Below are 15000 nucleotides of genomic sequence, written 5' to 3' on the forward strand. Positions count from 1 at the left end.
ATACATCATAGAGAAATGTTACATTCTACCCTCATGGTAAATAATAATAATAATAATAATAATAATAATAATAAACTTTATTCATATAGCACTGTTTAAAACAGTGTTACAAAGTGCTTTACAAATAGATAAAACAGATATGCAAATAAAAACAAAAATATAAGTAGAAACAGTAAAACACAACAGATCGATAAATAAAGAGAGAGGGAGAGGAAGCAGACCACATGATCTGACACTGTACTCACAAATTAACAGCTGGGACCTCTGACCAGATAACAAAGAGAGAGAATCTGAAACATTCTGTTTTATACCTGACTTCCAACCATAGTATTTAAATTAAGAGCTGTTTGCAAGGGAACCAATCAGACATCAATCCTAGTCATATGACACCTCAGCATCAACACATTCCACGAGATCACAGGATCAGAGTCATCAAGGGCCTACTTTTTGTACAATATTTATTGTTGTCATTTCTTGTCACCTCTTTTAATCCAGTTTCTACCTGAATGAACTGCCATAACTAGTCGGTACTATCCTCATTCTATTCACCTTAGTACAAACATAAAACAAACCCCTAGGGGTGCCAGGAGTTGGACGACAATAGAATTCTAGGTTAGAATAACCTGCGATGTTTACAGTCAACACACGACACTGGGGCACGTGTTTGTATCTACAATAACAAGATCCCCCATACTCACAACCCAGTTTCCTATACAAACCCTCTCTGCTAATATACATGAGTACACAGCCTCTTCATCCTGATCGTCAGCTCACTCCATTTCTCTCAGGTAAGAGCAGATTAATCCTTTTGTTCGCAGGTAGTGAAGCATGAATAATTCTAAGTGACATTTTTATTGTTCTGTGGGTTCTGAACATTTCTGGATAATGATCTCATTTGGAAGACGGCCAGGCAATGCTAGTCTCCCGTTACAGTTGGTCTGACTATGGCCCCTATGGCAGGGTTCGTAACGGCAACTGGTAGTGTGGAATCCTGCTCAACTCACACATCAACTTTCTTTTGCCAGTCTACTCCCTTCTATTGTCTGTCTGTCTTACACAATCTCTTATCTCTCTCCCTCCCTCGGTGGCTGCTGCTGTGCCCAGTGTGAGTGGAAGCAGGGTGAAAAAGCATAGAATTAAAGGGAGGGAGAGAAAGAAAGAGAGGACTTCTGTGTCTGCGCGCTACAGTTCCAGCGCTCCAGTGTGTTCCCCATTTACAAGACAACGTCACGAAACCTCAGGTCCACACCAGTGTGTTTGTGGAAGCAGGTTAAAGAAGGGAGGGAAGACCACATACAAAGAAAGAGAGGACTGCGCACACTCTATTTCATGCTCCCGAGGGCTTTCATCGGCAAGACAACGTTCCCTCTGGTCCACACCAGTGTGTGTAGAAGCAGGCTGAGGAAGGAGAGAAGGAAAGGACTGCATGGAAAGAAAGAGAGCGCTCGTCTCACATTCACGCTCTAGAGTGGGTTTCATTGACGAGACAACACTTTAACCCAACAAACAACAGTTCACCAGGACGACCATGTCTCTGTCCAAACAGGAGGAGCTCCTCGCCCACGAGCTGAGCTGTCCCATCTGTCTCCAGCTCTACTCGGACCCCGTGGTCCTCCCTTGTGGCCACAACTACTGCACGGCCTGCATCCAGAGGGCCTCTGACTCGGCCGGGGGGAAGACCCTGCCGCGCTGCCCTGAGTGCAGGGAAGAGTACGCCGGGGTTGAGACCCTCCACCGGAACTTCAAGCTCTGCAGCATCATCAAGGGTTACATGGCGACTGCGCCACTCGCCGAGCACCAGCCAATGGGAGAGCAGCGCGAGGTGCTCTGCGACCAATGCCTGGACGCCGACTGCATGGCGGTGAAGACGTGTCTGAGGTGCGAGGTGTCGCTGTGTTCCCGACACCTCCAGCGGCACGGGGAGAAGAAGTCATTCAAGGAACATGAGTTGGTAGATGCCCAGGCAGAGCAGGGCCTGAGGGGCTGTGTGCCACACGGACGGCCCCTGGAGTACTTCTGCTCCAGCGACATGACCGCGCTGTGTGCGATGTGCTTCATCGAGGGGACGCACCAGAATCACGACGTCCTGACATTCGAGGCGGCTGAAGAGGAGATGAGGATGGCGCTGGAGAACAGGAGGAAGGTGGGGTCTTAGTTTGTATCTCGTACACATGGGGATGGTTCCCCGGACTTGGGGCATGCCTAGTCCAGCACTAATCTATGTCTGGGAAACCAGCCCTAGGTGTTTTGTATTTTCTATTTTTTTTTATGTTTGATCACAAAACATTGTATTGTGCATACCTCATGCCCTGTAATATAATGCTGTGTATGTGGATGTTGCTCTATACTGTAATGCAGTGGAGGCTGGTGGCGGTAGAAATTGGAGGACGGGCTCATTGTAATGCCTGGAACGGAATTAGGAATCATTCTTTTCCATGCGTTACAATGAGCGCGCCCTCCGATTTCTACCTCCACCAGCCTCCACTGCTGTAATGCTATCAAATGTTTGTATTTCTTGTGTGTAAGCTGCTTGCTTTTTCTCGTAACATCATCTCAAACATTGTCAATAAAGTTTTGCATGATTTCTAATTCCAAGATGGTGACGTGCAGACTACAGATGACGGAGAGCGTGCTCCAGAGAGCAGCAGAGGACCAGGGGGCCTCCGAGGCTGTGGGGGACAAGCTGATGACCAAGGCCCTGGCTCTGATGGACAGCATGGCTGGGCTGGTGGACAGGTACGGAGGAGTTGATTTTATTATCTTATTTATAATGTATCTTATGATTTTCTATTTTCTAAGTTGACTTTCTATCTTATGTACTGATCAGTGGATGCTGGTGGAGGGAGAAATCGGAGAACAGGTTCATGTGATGCATTCCTCATTCCATTCCATGCTCTGTCCTCAGATATCTACCTAAACCTGTCTCCCCTGACACTGATTTACATTATGAAATGCAATGTTACATAAACAAAACAAGAAACAATTCAACAAGATAATGTGCATAGGTATAAACCCCTCAACTCCATGACTAATTAAACATCCAAAGTAATTACATAGTTCCGACACAGCAGGGGAGGCTGGTGGAGGTAGAAATCGGAGGGTAGGCTCGTAATAATTCATGGATCGGAATGAGGAATGGTACACATGTTTGAAACCATTCCTTATTCCATTCCATGTATTACAATGAGCCCGTCCTCCGATTTCTACCTCCACCAGCCTCCCCTGCTACACAGGTATAGGGGTGGCTTGATATGAAGAGATTCCTCTGCAGGTACAGGGAGAGGATGAGCCTGCTGTTGGAGGAGGAGCGCGACCGCCGCAGGGAGAGCTGGCAGGGGGAGCTGGGGCTCCTGGAGGAGCAGAGGCAGCAGCTGACGCATGCCCAGCACAACGCCACCGAGGCCCTCACCGAGACAGACAAGTGTCTGTTCATACACCGGTAGCGTGGATTCCTCCTCTCTTTGGTTTTTCTCTCCTTCTTTCTATGTCTCTTTCATTCTTTCTTTCAAGCATTTTATTTGTGCAGTTTTTAAAAAAAATGTCTTATCTTATTTAACATGGAGGGTACACAATACAAAACAACAGAGACATCCGCACATCAAGCAATATCGGCACACTATTAAACATATTCAACAAAACCAAACAAAATACTGTTTCATCACCTACAAACACTTAGACATACAGTAGACGTATGAATACAGAGACAGAAAGAGAGCATTTTATACCCGATTTTCTGCCTCCTTGGATTAACCAGATGTGAGCACTCAGCTAATTAGCAAGTCAGCTTGTTTGGTAGCAATTGACCTGGAATTATGAATACAGAGACAGAAAAAGAGCATTTCTAATAACTGGAGAAGATACACTAATGTGTTTATGTTTGGAGGAGAATAACAATGCCATCCTGGTCAGGTTCCTGCGGATTGAACCCCAGCTGAGAGAGGTGGTGACAGGCTCTGTAGCCAGAGCCCCCTCCAAGGCCCCACTCAACGCCAAGCGTCTCCAGAACAGCCTGAGGACCGAGGACTTCCGGTCCGAGATGACCCGCCAATTCCAGGCCCTCCACATCATCCTCAACCCTCTGGAGCTGACCTTTAACTTAACCACGGCCCACCCCAGCCTGCTGCTCTCCAATGACCTGCGGACGGTCAAATACAGCCCCACCAAGCAGCTGTACCTGGATCACCCAGAGAGGTTCACCACCGCCCCTCAGGTGCTCTGCCTCCAGGGGTTCTCAGGCGGGGAGCATTTTTGGGTGGTGGAGATGGGGGACCAGAGCATGTGGTCGTTGGGGCTGTGCTACAAGTCCTTGCCCAGGAGAGGAGACCACAGCCGGCTAGGCCACAACCCCGTGTCCTGGCGTTTGCAGTGGAAGAACCGCAAGCTGACGGCCTGCCACGACTCCTCCAACGTGGCGTTGGGTGAGACGGCCCATCAGCCGGTGAGGGTGGAGGTGGCGCTGGACTATGAGGGTGGGACGTTGGCGTTTCACAGCACCAAAGGGAGGAGGGAACACCTGCATACGTTCCGAGCTGCGTTCAGAGAGGCGGTGTACCCGGCGTTTAGTATCCACTCCACCACTGTCGAGTCCTGGATCACGCTGCAGAGCGGACTTTGAACTCCTTCTGTTCACCTTCAGGTGTCTTTACTACTGTACTGCAGGGGAGGCTGGTGTAGGTAGACATCGGAGGACAGGCTCATTGTAATCGATGGAATGGAATGAGGAACGGTATCAAACACTATCAAACAAGGTCCTTTTGTCATAGGCCTATTAAACAATGTAAGCATAAACTGTTTTGATTTGTCTGTTATTTTCAATTAGTTATTTTCATTTTTTTTTTTTACTGTTGTTGAGTTGTTATTAATCTATCTTTTGATCATTGTTGATATTGGAATAATCACACACTTCCCAACATACCCACATGCACTGAACCTGAACTTTTGCAAAATAATTTTTTTTATAATACAAATAAAATAAAAAATGAATATATATATTTTTTTTCTAGCACTGTGACTGTTTGTGGCACTTAATCTTATCATCTTAATCTTAATCTTAGTTGTGATGACTGTGATGTATAGTTGATTCACTTACTTTAGACAAATGTACTTATTGTAAGTAGCTCTGGATAAGAGTGTAGACCTGCTAAATGACTAAAAAAAAAGAAACACTGGTATGCGCAACAGTGTTTAGGTTACAAATAAACTGTGGTATTGTTTGATTCAATCAGATGACTTGTGTTTGTTGTCAAAATGTTCTCACAACCCACAACCTACTTCTACTGTCAGGGGAGGCTGGTGGAGGTAGAAATCGGAGGACAGGCTCATTGTAATGCATGGAACAGAATGAGGAGTGGTATCAAACACACATCCTCTGATTTCTACCTCCACTATCCTCCCCTGTCTACTGTATGATGTACTACTGTCACATATATACAAACAAATCAAGTACTGTTACTTGAGCAATACATTACCAAATATAGTTTTACAATAAGTACATTACAGTATTTGGCATGTGGTACTAATGCTAAACGTTCCTAGTTAGCTACAGGGTCCACTTTAGTTGTTGTGTGTATACCATATGCCTCCAGACCAGCACCGCATATGTATACACACAACATCCACATATAAATATAATAGTAGTCACAGATGGGGCTACGTGTGACACACCTGTCACAGGTATGACCTGTATTCAGGCTCTTTGCACGTAGCCTACTCTACAGTATGTGCTCCCAAAGCACCTCTTGATTTCGAACCAGGTGAAACTTGACAGACCAGTTTGGATACATTTAATCTCTGTTGCAGATAACCTGGCCTCAATGCTGCCACACACAATTCCAAAATTTAAAATCATTAAATTATAATTATACAGTATGTATAAATTATTAACTGATTTCATTACTGGTAGAATCAATGGACAAATATTGATTGTTGATTTCAGTGAAGTAAACCAGACATTCATCCTTACGATAGAGTTACTGTAGATGACAAACACTGTAAATGGTTATTCGTACAAGTTCTTGCTCCGCAAACCGACTTGTATAGCTGAAGGACATGAGGCCAATGTCTGAACTGTTAAACGTGGTGAACAGTGCCCTCCAGTGATGTGTGCTGCTCGTTCTTCCTATAAATAGCTCAGGTAAGCACTCAACTTGGCTTCGGCTTGTTATCTTGATCACATTTTTATAGCCTAGTTATATACATGTATTTGATTATGTTTAGTAATTAAAAAAAAAAAAAGGATTTTACCAATTGAGAACATTGTTTATATAACTAAAAACAAATATTTCCTTGGCAATATGTGCGTATAACCCATATTAAAGATATCAATATGATGAAAATCCTTGCTGTAAAACAAATTAAACTACATCTCCCATAAATCTTTCGGCAGCATTACTAACATCATCAACTCCGATTGGATCCAATTATTTAATCCGCCAATGGCTTTCGAGAATACTCAGATGTACAATTTCTATGTCCATCCAGTTCTCGTGTAGATTCAGTCTGTCAAATAGCTGTCACCCGTGGGTAGCTAGCCTAAATCAACCGACAATACACTAGAAATCTATTAAACACCCGTTTTTTCCATTAAGGAGAGTATTTGGACATCATTTACGACTGACAGGGATGGGGTCTGGTGAGAGTTCGACCAGGAAAGTGTCTTTTGGCGTGGATGATGAGGAAAGGGTTCGGATTCTTCGTGGAGTAAAGGTAACCTTAGCTAGCTGTAATCGCCAGTTTATGCCCTAACATTATTAACTGAACGTCACATCTAATGTACAACTGGTAGCCGGTGTTGTGGTCTACGATACAGTTTAGTAATAACAGCTGTGAAAGGATGCGACATGTCTATAGATGCAGTGATGCTTGTTGGCTGCCTGACAGCGCGACAACTGCGAGTCGTTGAGGGACATGCCAGCCAGCCTCCCCTCCGCTCTGTCCTCGTATGAACTGGGCGAGGTTGCACACAGAAACATACGCGGTAATGACTCATGCAATATGACCTCTGCCTAGCTAGCTAACGCTAGAGCGGAGAAGGCAGTGGAAGTAGTGGAAGCAACTGTCATCACCGACCGGCGTCATCGCTAGCTAAGCTTACGGCCTGGTGTTTTAGAGGTTAATAAGCCGCTTGTAACAAGCCACCCAGACAGCAGATGTGCTGTATTGAACCTTTGGAAGCTATCTGGCTTGCTAGCCTACGCGAGTAACCTCTAACTCATTGAGTCATTGAGTGTGTAGCTACAGTAGTAATGCCGCATTCCGGCATTCCAACTGACATTTATAAGTTTGATTTGATAACCCAACCATTGTCCAAAATAGACAATCAGATTAGATTTATTGGAACAAGTGTCAGCCAACCTCTCTGAGGTCAGAGCTGTCAAATTCGAAAATCTCGCGCCTTGCTCAGCTGATCTGGGCACGCGTTGAACGCCGGCTGCACCTGTCTGCCCTGCGGGTAACCTCGTCTAGACGAGGCTTTACTTGATGGTATAAATAACTTGATCATCAACTTTCCCCTCATCTCATTCCAAGACATCATGAATACATGCAGTGACACAATCAGGGAGACTCGGTCTCAGATGTTTGCCCCTGTCATTCTAATACTGTTTTTCTCGATTGCTTACACCTTTTGTATGAAACTAAAGTTCTCATCGCTCAACAATTCAACTAACAATCAGTCTGGAATCACAAATGAAATAGGTAATCGATAACATGTCACTGCAGAATACATCAAGGTAACATGTGGCCTGGCAGACAGGAGAGAATAGTTTACTGTAAATGTTTTTGTTGGCACCTTTTGTGTTCTTCAGTAATGTCATTTTTGTTGTTGTAACTTGTTGATTTGGAATCTTTTTTTAATAATTTTTTAATCACATTAAAAAATCACATTCAATCACATTCTCTGTAACAGGTGCAGTACTACCATAAACTATATAGAAGAATGTTCTTCTTACTGTTGTCCAACCTACAATGCATATTGGAGTTATAGTTACTATTAAGTGTATCATGATGAAATTAATGATGGATTGAACTTTTGATTAGATGACAATGGATACGATTTTGATGCACTGATTCGCTTTTGAGCGTTATAGTGCATTTTGCAAAAGAAATTAGGTGTTTTGGCAAATGTGTTAACTGTTTAACACAGTTCGGGGAACGTTTAACTGTTTTGAAAATAACCTGTCTTTCTCTCTCTCTCTCTCTCTCTCTCTCTCTCTCTCTCTCTCTCTCTCTCTCTCTCTCTAGCTGTCAGAGGATGTTCTTCAGAGAATGAAGGGAGTGGCCAACCAAGCACCGGAACAGCCAGCCAGTCCCCAGAAAACCCCTGGTACGCATAGTTTACACTCAATCAATCTAGTGCAACAAGAATAATACTAAACAATATAAAGAATACATACAAATATAGGGCAGAGGGTGAGTGGGTGTATGAGAGTGAGAGACTGAGGTAATGAGTGTGTGTGTGTGTGTGTGTGTGTGTGTGTGTGTTGAGTGTTGAGTGAGTTGCATACAATCTGGTGATGTGGTACGCTGCTAATGAGCTGTCTAATACGCTGTGTCCTCTGCAGCTCCGCCTCCCATCTCTAAGCCCAGCCCCCAGCCACACCCCCAGCCCAATCAGAAGCCCCGCCCTCAGCCCAGCGAACAACCCGCCTCTACAGCCTCTGACACCAAGGAGGAGGAGCTGAAGAAAAGGTATGTCTCCGATTTGTTGATTGGGAAGTGGGTTGCTTTCTGAGGAGAAGTTAGAAAACAGACATTCTCAAACATTGGTGCTCCTCCTAAACCTGAAGAGGGTCTCCTGACTGAGTCGTTGGTTTAGAGACGTTAGGGAGACAACAAGGCTGCCAGTGTCTCTCTCTCTCTCTCTCTCTCTCTCTCTCTCTCTCTCTCTCTCTCTCTCTCTCTCTCACTCTCTCTTCCCAGGGAACAATCAAATTATGTTGTGCCGTTGGCTCCTCACTCCTTGATGTACCCTGCCTGTCACTTTTCATCCATGCTGTGTGTGTGTGTGTGTGTGTGTGTGTGTGTGTGTGTGTGTGTGTGTGTGTGTGTGTGTGTTACCCTGGCTCAAAGAGACGTTTCCATGCAGAAGGTTCTACATGTGGTCTCTGCTGCCCCCCAGAGTTCAATAATCATTCATTGTATCATTGTCAATTGAAGCTGGACCCCTCTGCAATTTGACAATGACAAACGTTGAACATGGTTTGTGTTCCCCAGGTACGAGCGTCAGCAGGCTGTCCTCCAGGAGGAGATGACCAAGCTGGCCAGGAGAGAGAGAGAGGCTGCCAGGGTGGAGATGAGCAAGGCTCTGCAGAGAGAGAGAGTCCACTCAAACCAGGAGAACGAGAAGGTCAAAATACTGGTACACACTTTTACTGTTTATCCCTCTCTCTCTCTCTCTCTCTCTCTCTCTATCTGTCTCTATCTGTCTATCTGTCTCTATCTCTATTTATCTATCTATCTTCATCTCTCTCTCTCTCTCTCTCTCTCTCTCTCACTCTCTTCCTTCATCTCTCTCTCTCTTTCTTTCTCTCTCTCTGTCCCTCTCTCTCTCTCTCTTTCTCTGTCTGACTGTCTGTCTCTTTCTCTCAGACTCTGGATCAGTCTGTCTGTCTGTCTGTCTGTTTGTGTCTAAATTTCATTTAGTGTATTTCCCCCTGTGTATGAACAGTATCCGTTTGTGACATGTTATATAATATGTAACCTCACCTCTGGCTACCTTTCACAGCTAAGCTTCTCTTTATCTCCTACTTTGTTAATCATCTCCACTGGTCGTTTCTACCTGTACAGCGTTTGCATAGAGAGCACTTCTGAAACAAACCGCAGCTCTTGCAGTGTGCAGCAGCCTCCAGCAGGGGGAGCTATGTGACAGTCTCTGAAGGATGATAGATAGAAACTTTATTTATCCCTAGGGGAAATTCAGGATGGAGTTACTTCACGTTAGCACTCTTGTTGTTAACAGTGTTTAGGATGCATACAAGATAGCCTGGTAGTGTACTGTACTTAGCCAAATACTATATATATATATGACAAGATACACAAGTGGGCTCATTTTCATTGGGAAAATGTTGTCTGCCAACATGGAATGCTAAGCTAATGCATATTGATTATATTCATGAGAGGGAGCCAGTCAGTGAGCACCAAGGCGAGAGCAACATGCATATTCATGAGCTGTTAACATGAGGCACAACTCTGATATAACATTGTTTTTCTCAAAGCTAGCAACATGACATACTTGCTTACTCATACCAGTCCCGTCTTAACAACCGAGGTATTGTTAAAGTGGAGGTTGCTTAGCGAAGCCCAACGTTATGAATGAACTATACATGTTTTTGTTGACCAAATGCAACATATCTCATTGACTTCCAGTCAAAAAGAAACACATCTTTGTCAGTGTCAAATTTCACCTGGGACGGAAGAAGGGGCTTCGCATTCCCCTCTCTGATTTAGCACATACTGATACATAGACTGGCACTGCAAAAGGCACGCACGCACACACACGCACACACACACACCCACACACACACATACACACAAAAAAAAACACACACACACACACACACACACACACACACACACACACAGATACACACACAAAGGTACTCGTGCTGAGAGATGACCAGAAACATGCAACTACATTCTCTGTGTGTGAGTCCTGTCACATACAGTGCTTTCAGTAATTAATTGTGGAAATAAATAAATATGTTGTCCCCCTGTTTCTTCTCTCTCCCTCCCTCTCCACCCTCACCTCTCCACGAATCCTTGATGGATTGTGTGTGTCGTCGTCCCCCAGTCCCCCCCCCCCACACACATACACACACACTCTCTCTAACATACACACACACACACACACACACATCCACCCACACAGACACACACACAGACACACACATCCACCCACAGACACACACAGACACACACATCCACCCACAGACACACACAGACACACACACACACACTCTCCCTCTCCTTCTCTCGCTCTCTCACTGTCGTCACCCCTGGGGCCCTGTTATCAGCGTGTGTGTGTGCGTGATTGGTAAATTGCACCCAGAGCATTTCCGGGGGCTTTAGATAGGAGCGGAGCGTGTTTTACACGTAGACCCTTACACTGCGCTGTTATCTCCACGGCGACACACGCCGGACACTAATAGAAATCCGTTGGAGAGGCACGGGGGGAATAGCCAATGAGGCGCCTGCGCCCGCTCCTCTGATGTGAGGGGGAAACGGTAATTACAACAGACGCACGCACGCACGCACGCACGCACGCACGCGAGAGGTATGAAGAGGTGTGTGTGTGTGTCCTCCCTCCCTCCCCTCCTCCCTCCTCCCTCCCTCTGTCACTCAGTGATTCTGACAGCACTGTTGTCTTTCTTAAGGTCTCTTCCTCTCTCTCTTTCTCTCCTCCACTCTCTATATTCAACTCCCTTCATTTCTGCACGGCCATTTTCCTTCCCGATGAGTCTTTCATCACCAGGGCTGTTTACTGCTCGTGATCCAGCCCTCTCCTGTGTGTGTGTGTGTGCGTGTGTGTGTGTGTGTGTGTGTCTGGGGGAGAGGGGGGGGGGTCGTCAGCCAGGTCGCTAAAAGCCAGGGCTCTCTGTCAGAAGATGAGAGAAAGAGAGAGAGAGAGAGAGAGAGACTGAAGCTCTTCTTCTTTTTCATCCCTCCTTCTCTCTCCCTTCTTTTTCATCCTTCGCTCCAGCCCTTTTTTCTCAAGCCAACTGAACGGCCGGACCCCCCCCCCCCTCTCCCTCCTCCCTCCCCCATCTCCCCCCTCTATCTACCAAAGCCCTGTGCCTCTCTCTCTCCTCTGCCGGCCCATGAATAGTCATTGTTAATAGCACATCTTTCAGGAGATTAATTTCAGAGCGAAAGAGGGCAAGAGAAAGAACGAGGGATGAAAAAAGGACTAAAGGGATTTTGTCTTTTAAAATGTATTAATGCCCTTTTGTGGCCTGTCGGCAGAAATAGGTGATAAATCGCATTAGCATATGGTTCATTCTCCTCTCTTCTTCTCTCTCCCTCTCTCTCTCTCTCTCTCGCTCTCGCTCTCTCTCCCCCCCCCCCCTCTCTCTCGCTCTCTCTCCCACTCTCTCTGTACAATTAAAAAGCTCATTTCATTAGCAGCCTCCCTACCTTGCTCATTAGATAAAGCCTTAACCCAATACCTTGGTACTTGTTGTCTGTGCTAAGTGCTCTATGCTAATCTTCAATAAATAAAATAAAACATGAATAAATGTAACAGTGACACACACACACACACACACACACACACACACACACACTGACAGACACTAACACGCACACACACACTGACACACACACACACACACACACACACACACACACACACACCCTCTCCCTTGTCCTTGACAGATCCCTTAGAGTAGAATGAAGTGGTCGTAAATGTGTGTTCAACCTGCTGCTGGTGTCTCTTGACAAGGTTAGCATCTGCTAGCGTTGTGTTGCGTTGCTAGCCTAGGCTATGATAAAACACTTCCTCATGTGAACACCGGGTGGCAGCAGTGCCGCAGTACTCTGGCTCGTTCTCTCTGTGGCTTCCAGGGGAGGCTTGCGGAGATAGACATAGGAGGACAGTCTCACTGTAATGCATGGAACGGAATAAGGAATGGTATCAAACACTGTGTGTCCTCTAACAATGTAATTACTATTATATGTAATTGTCCTCTCCTAGGAAGAGCTATGGAGGTTATGATATGTCATGATATCGCTCTATTTAATCTAATAAGCAGATTCTGTGCCTCTCTCAGTCCAACATCCAGAGCATTGATATAGCGAAGTTTATGGAGTGCGTGTGCAGTTCTAAAGACAAGACACAAGGCACTGCCTTCCGATTGCTGGCCGGCCTCTCTAACCTCCAGGCTACCTGCCGGCCCCCTCTAGGGACAGGTTATGGGTTCTGTAGTTCTAGGGACAGGTTATGGGTTCTGTAGTGTTTGTGTGTGTGTGTGTGTGTGTGTGTGTATGCGTGCGCTCCCGTGTTTCTCTCTCTCTCTCTCTGTGTATGTGAGTGTGTGTGTGTGTGTGCGTGCGCGCCCGAGTGTGTGATGTGTAAATAGCTGCCGTGAGACCTGGCAGATGTTTAGTTTGATTGCCCGCTTCCGCCTCTCCATTCCCATTACCTCCCATTCACTCACACCTATATCTTCTCTTCTACGATCTCTCTCTCACACACACTCACACACACACTCACACACACAGAGACACACACACTCACACACACACACAGAGACACACACACGTTGTTCATTGATTGATTTGTTTGCAAGGACCTGGAACAGCTGTGGCCAGCCTATAGAAACAAGACTCTCTCTGCTCCGGCATATGGCAAACATGCTTCATTAAAGCTAGACAGATGAATAGCAATTACAGGTAGACTTTATGGTTAGCGTTTCCGTGGTTGGCGTTTTTCCACGGTTGGAGTTTCCTTACATTGTAAACGTAAAGAACAGAAGCGTTCTCACTTTCCTTGACTTTGTAAACAATCGGCGTCAGCAGTTATGTTGCTGCTCCTTCGGCTGGAGTTTACCTCAGAGACTCACTGGTGTAGGAAGAGGGGAGAGGTGGGAGAAGGAGAGGAGAGGATGGGAGGAGGAGAGGAGGGGAGAGGAGGGGAGAGGAGAGGAGGGGAGTAGGGGAGGCAGAGAGGTGAGGAGAGGTGGAATGGAGCTTTAGTCGTAGGAGCTTACACGATGGAGCCCTCTACTCTCTAAGCTGTCTGTCTGTCTGTCTGTCTGTGTCTGCCTGTCTCTATCTCTGTCTCTCTGTCAGTCAGTCTGTCTGTCTGTCTCTCTGTGGGTCTGTCTGTCTGTCTGTCTGTCTCTGTCTCTCTCTCTCTCTGTGTCTCTCTGTCTGTCTCTCTGTCTCCGTCAGTCTGTCTGTCTCTCTGTCTGTCTCTCTGTCTATCTGTCTCCATCTGTCTCTCTTTCTATCTGTCTCTCTCTCTCACTCTCCCTTTGTTTCCCTGTCTCTCTCTCTCTTACTCTCTCTCTTGCTCTCCCTCTGTCTCTCTCTGTCTCTCTCTCTGTCTCTCTCTCTGTCTCCCTCTGCCCCCCCCCCCCCCCCCCCCCCCCTGTGTTTTATCAGTGCGCTACAGTAGCAGGAGTAATCTTGCTAGAGGAGTGTTCAGGGCCTTACCCAGATAACCCAGCTAGCTCTATCTGTAATTGTAATCTCAAGACTGACATGTCAATGCATGTAAGGCTCCACTAGGCTAGGCTAGGCTAGGCTAAGCTAAGCTAAGCTAAGATAGGCTCGCTAGGCTAAGCTAAGTTAGGCTAAGCTAAGATAAGCTAGCTGTACTCCCAGGCAGTAATCGCGGACATGATGACGGTAGATGGAGTGGAGAGATTCTTGTGTGTGTGCGTGTGTGTGTGTGTGTGTGTGTGTGTGTGTGTGTGTGTGTGTGTGCACATGTGTGTGTGTGCGTGCGTGTTGGTGTGTGTGTGTGTTTGTGTGAGTGTGTGTGCTCGGTGCAGCTGGGTTCCTTTTGAGTAAGAACTCAATTGGTGTGTTCCTCCACAGAGCAGACTAGCAGCAGACTCAAGAACTAATGGAGGAGAAACTATCATGGAGAGGAGGGGAGGGGAGGGAAGGGGGGAGGGGAGAGGAGAGGAGGGGAGAGAAGGGGAGAGGAGAGGGGAGGAGAGAAGAGGAAGGGAGAGGAGAGGAGGGGAGAAGATGAGAGGGTAGGGGAGGGGGAGAGGAGAGGAAAGGAAAGGAGAGAAGGGGAGAGGGTAGGGGAGGGGAGGGGAGGGGAGAGATGGGGAGAGGAGAAGAGAAGAGAGGAGGGGAGAGGAGAGGAGGGGAGAAGAGAGGAGGGGAGAGGAGAGGAGGGGAGGGGTGGAGAAGAGAGGAGGGGAATATCGAGGAGGTTTGGTGGGGGGGGCTGCTCCCTCTCTTGATGATCACTTTGATTATTAGCTGCTAATTCATGGGCTAGCAGGGAGTTAGCTGGGAGCTAGCAGGGAGCTTGCAGAGTTA

General features: G+C 46.5%; 3 protein-coding genes across 4 annotated transcripts in view; all 3 read left to right on the forward strand.

The window, feature by feature from the left end:
• Positions 1-15000, forward strand: part of hdac7a (histone deacetylase 7a) — a 532558-nt gene that overhangs the window by 64478 nt on the left and 453080 nt on the right. The window lies entirely within an intron of this gene.
• On the forward strand, positions 1030-5221 carry LOC310808687 (E3 ubiquitin/ISG15 ligase TRIM25). The gene is made up of 4 exons (XM_083675727.1): positions 1030-2143; positions 2597-2736; positions 3272-3439; positions 3910-5221. Exons 1-4 carry the CDS (start codon positions 1529-1531, stop codon positions 4613-4615), a joined length of 1629 nt encoding a protein of 542 aa, XP_083531853.1. The 5' UTR covers positions 1030-1528; the 3' UTR covers positions 4616-5221.
• The window catches only part of chchd6a (coiled-coil-helix-coiled-coil-helix domain containing 6a), a 38537-nt gene continuing 30047 nt past the window's right edge, over positions 6511-15000 (forward strand). Inside the window, exons 1-4 of the mRNA XM_083675770.1 lie at positions 6511-6705; positions 8242-8323; positions 8562-8688; positions 9214-9358. Of these exons, the coding sequence (XP_083531896.1) occupies positions 6622-6705; positions 8242-8323; positions 8562-8688; positions 9214-9358 (438 nt within the window). The 5' untranslated portion in view covers positions 6511-6621. The remainder of the gene's footprint in view (positions 6706-8241; positions 8324-8561; positions 8689-9213; positions 9359-15000) is intronic.

The sequence above is a fragment of the Argentina silus genome (assembly GCF_951799395.1).
Source record: "Argentina silus genome assembly, chromosome: 8".
NCBI classification, from domain to species: Eukaryota; Metazoa; Chordata; class Actinopteri; order Argentiniformes; family Argentinidae; genus Argentina; species Argentina silus.

Coding starts and splice junctions, on each gene's coding strand:
- LOC310808687 (XM_083675727.1), top strand. CDS start 1,529: ATGTCTCTGTCCAAACAGGAGGAGCTCCTCGCCCACGAGCTGAGCTGT. Junction 2,737..3,271: donor ATGGCTGGGCTGGTGGACAG/GTACGGAGGAGT, acceptor ATTCCTCTGCAG/GTACAGGGAGAGGATGAGCC. Junction 3,440..3,909: donor AAGTGTCTGTTCATACACCG/GTAGCGTGGATT, acceptor CATCCTGGTCAG/GTTCCTGCGGATTGAACCCC.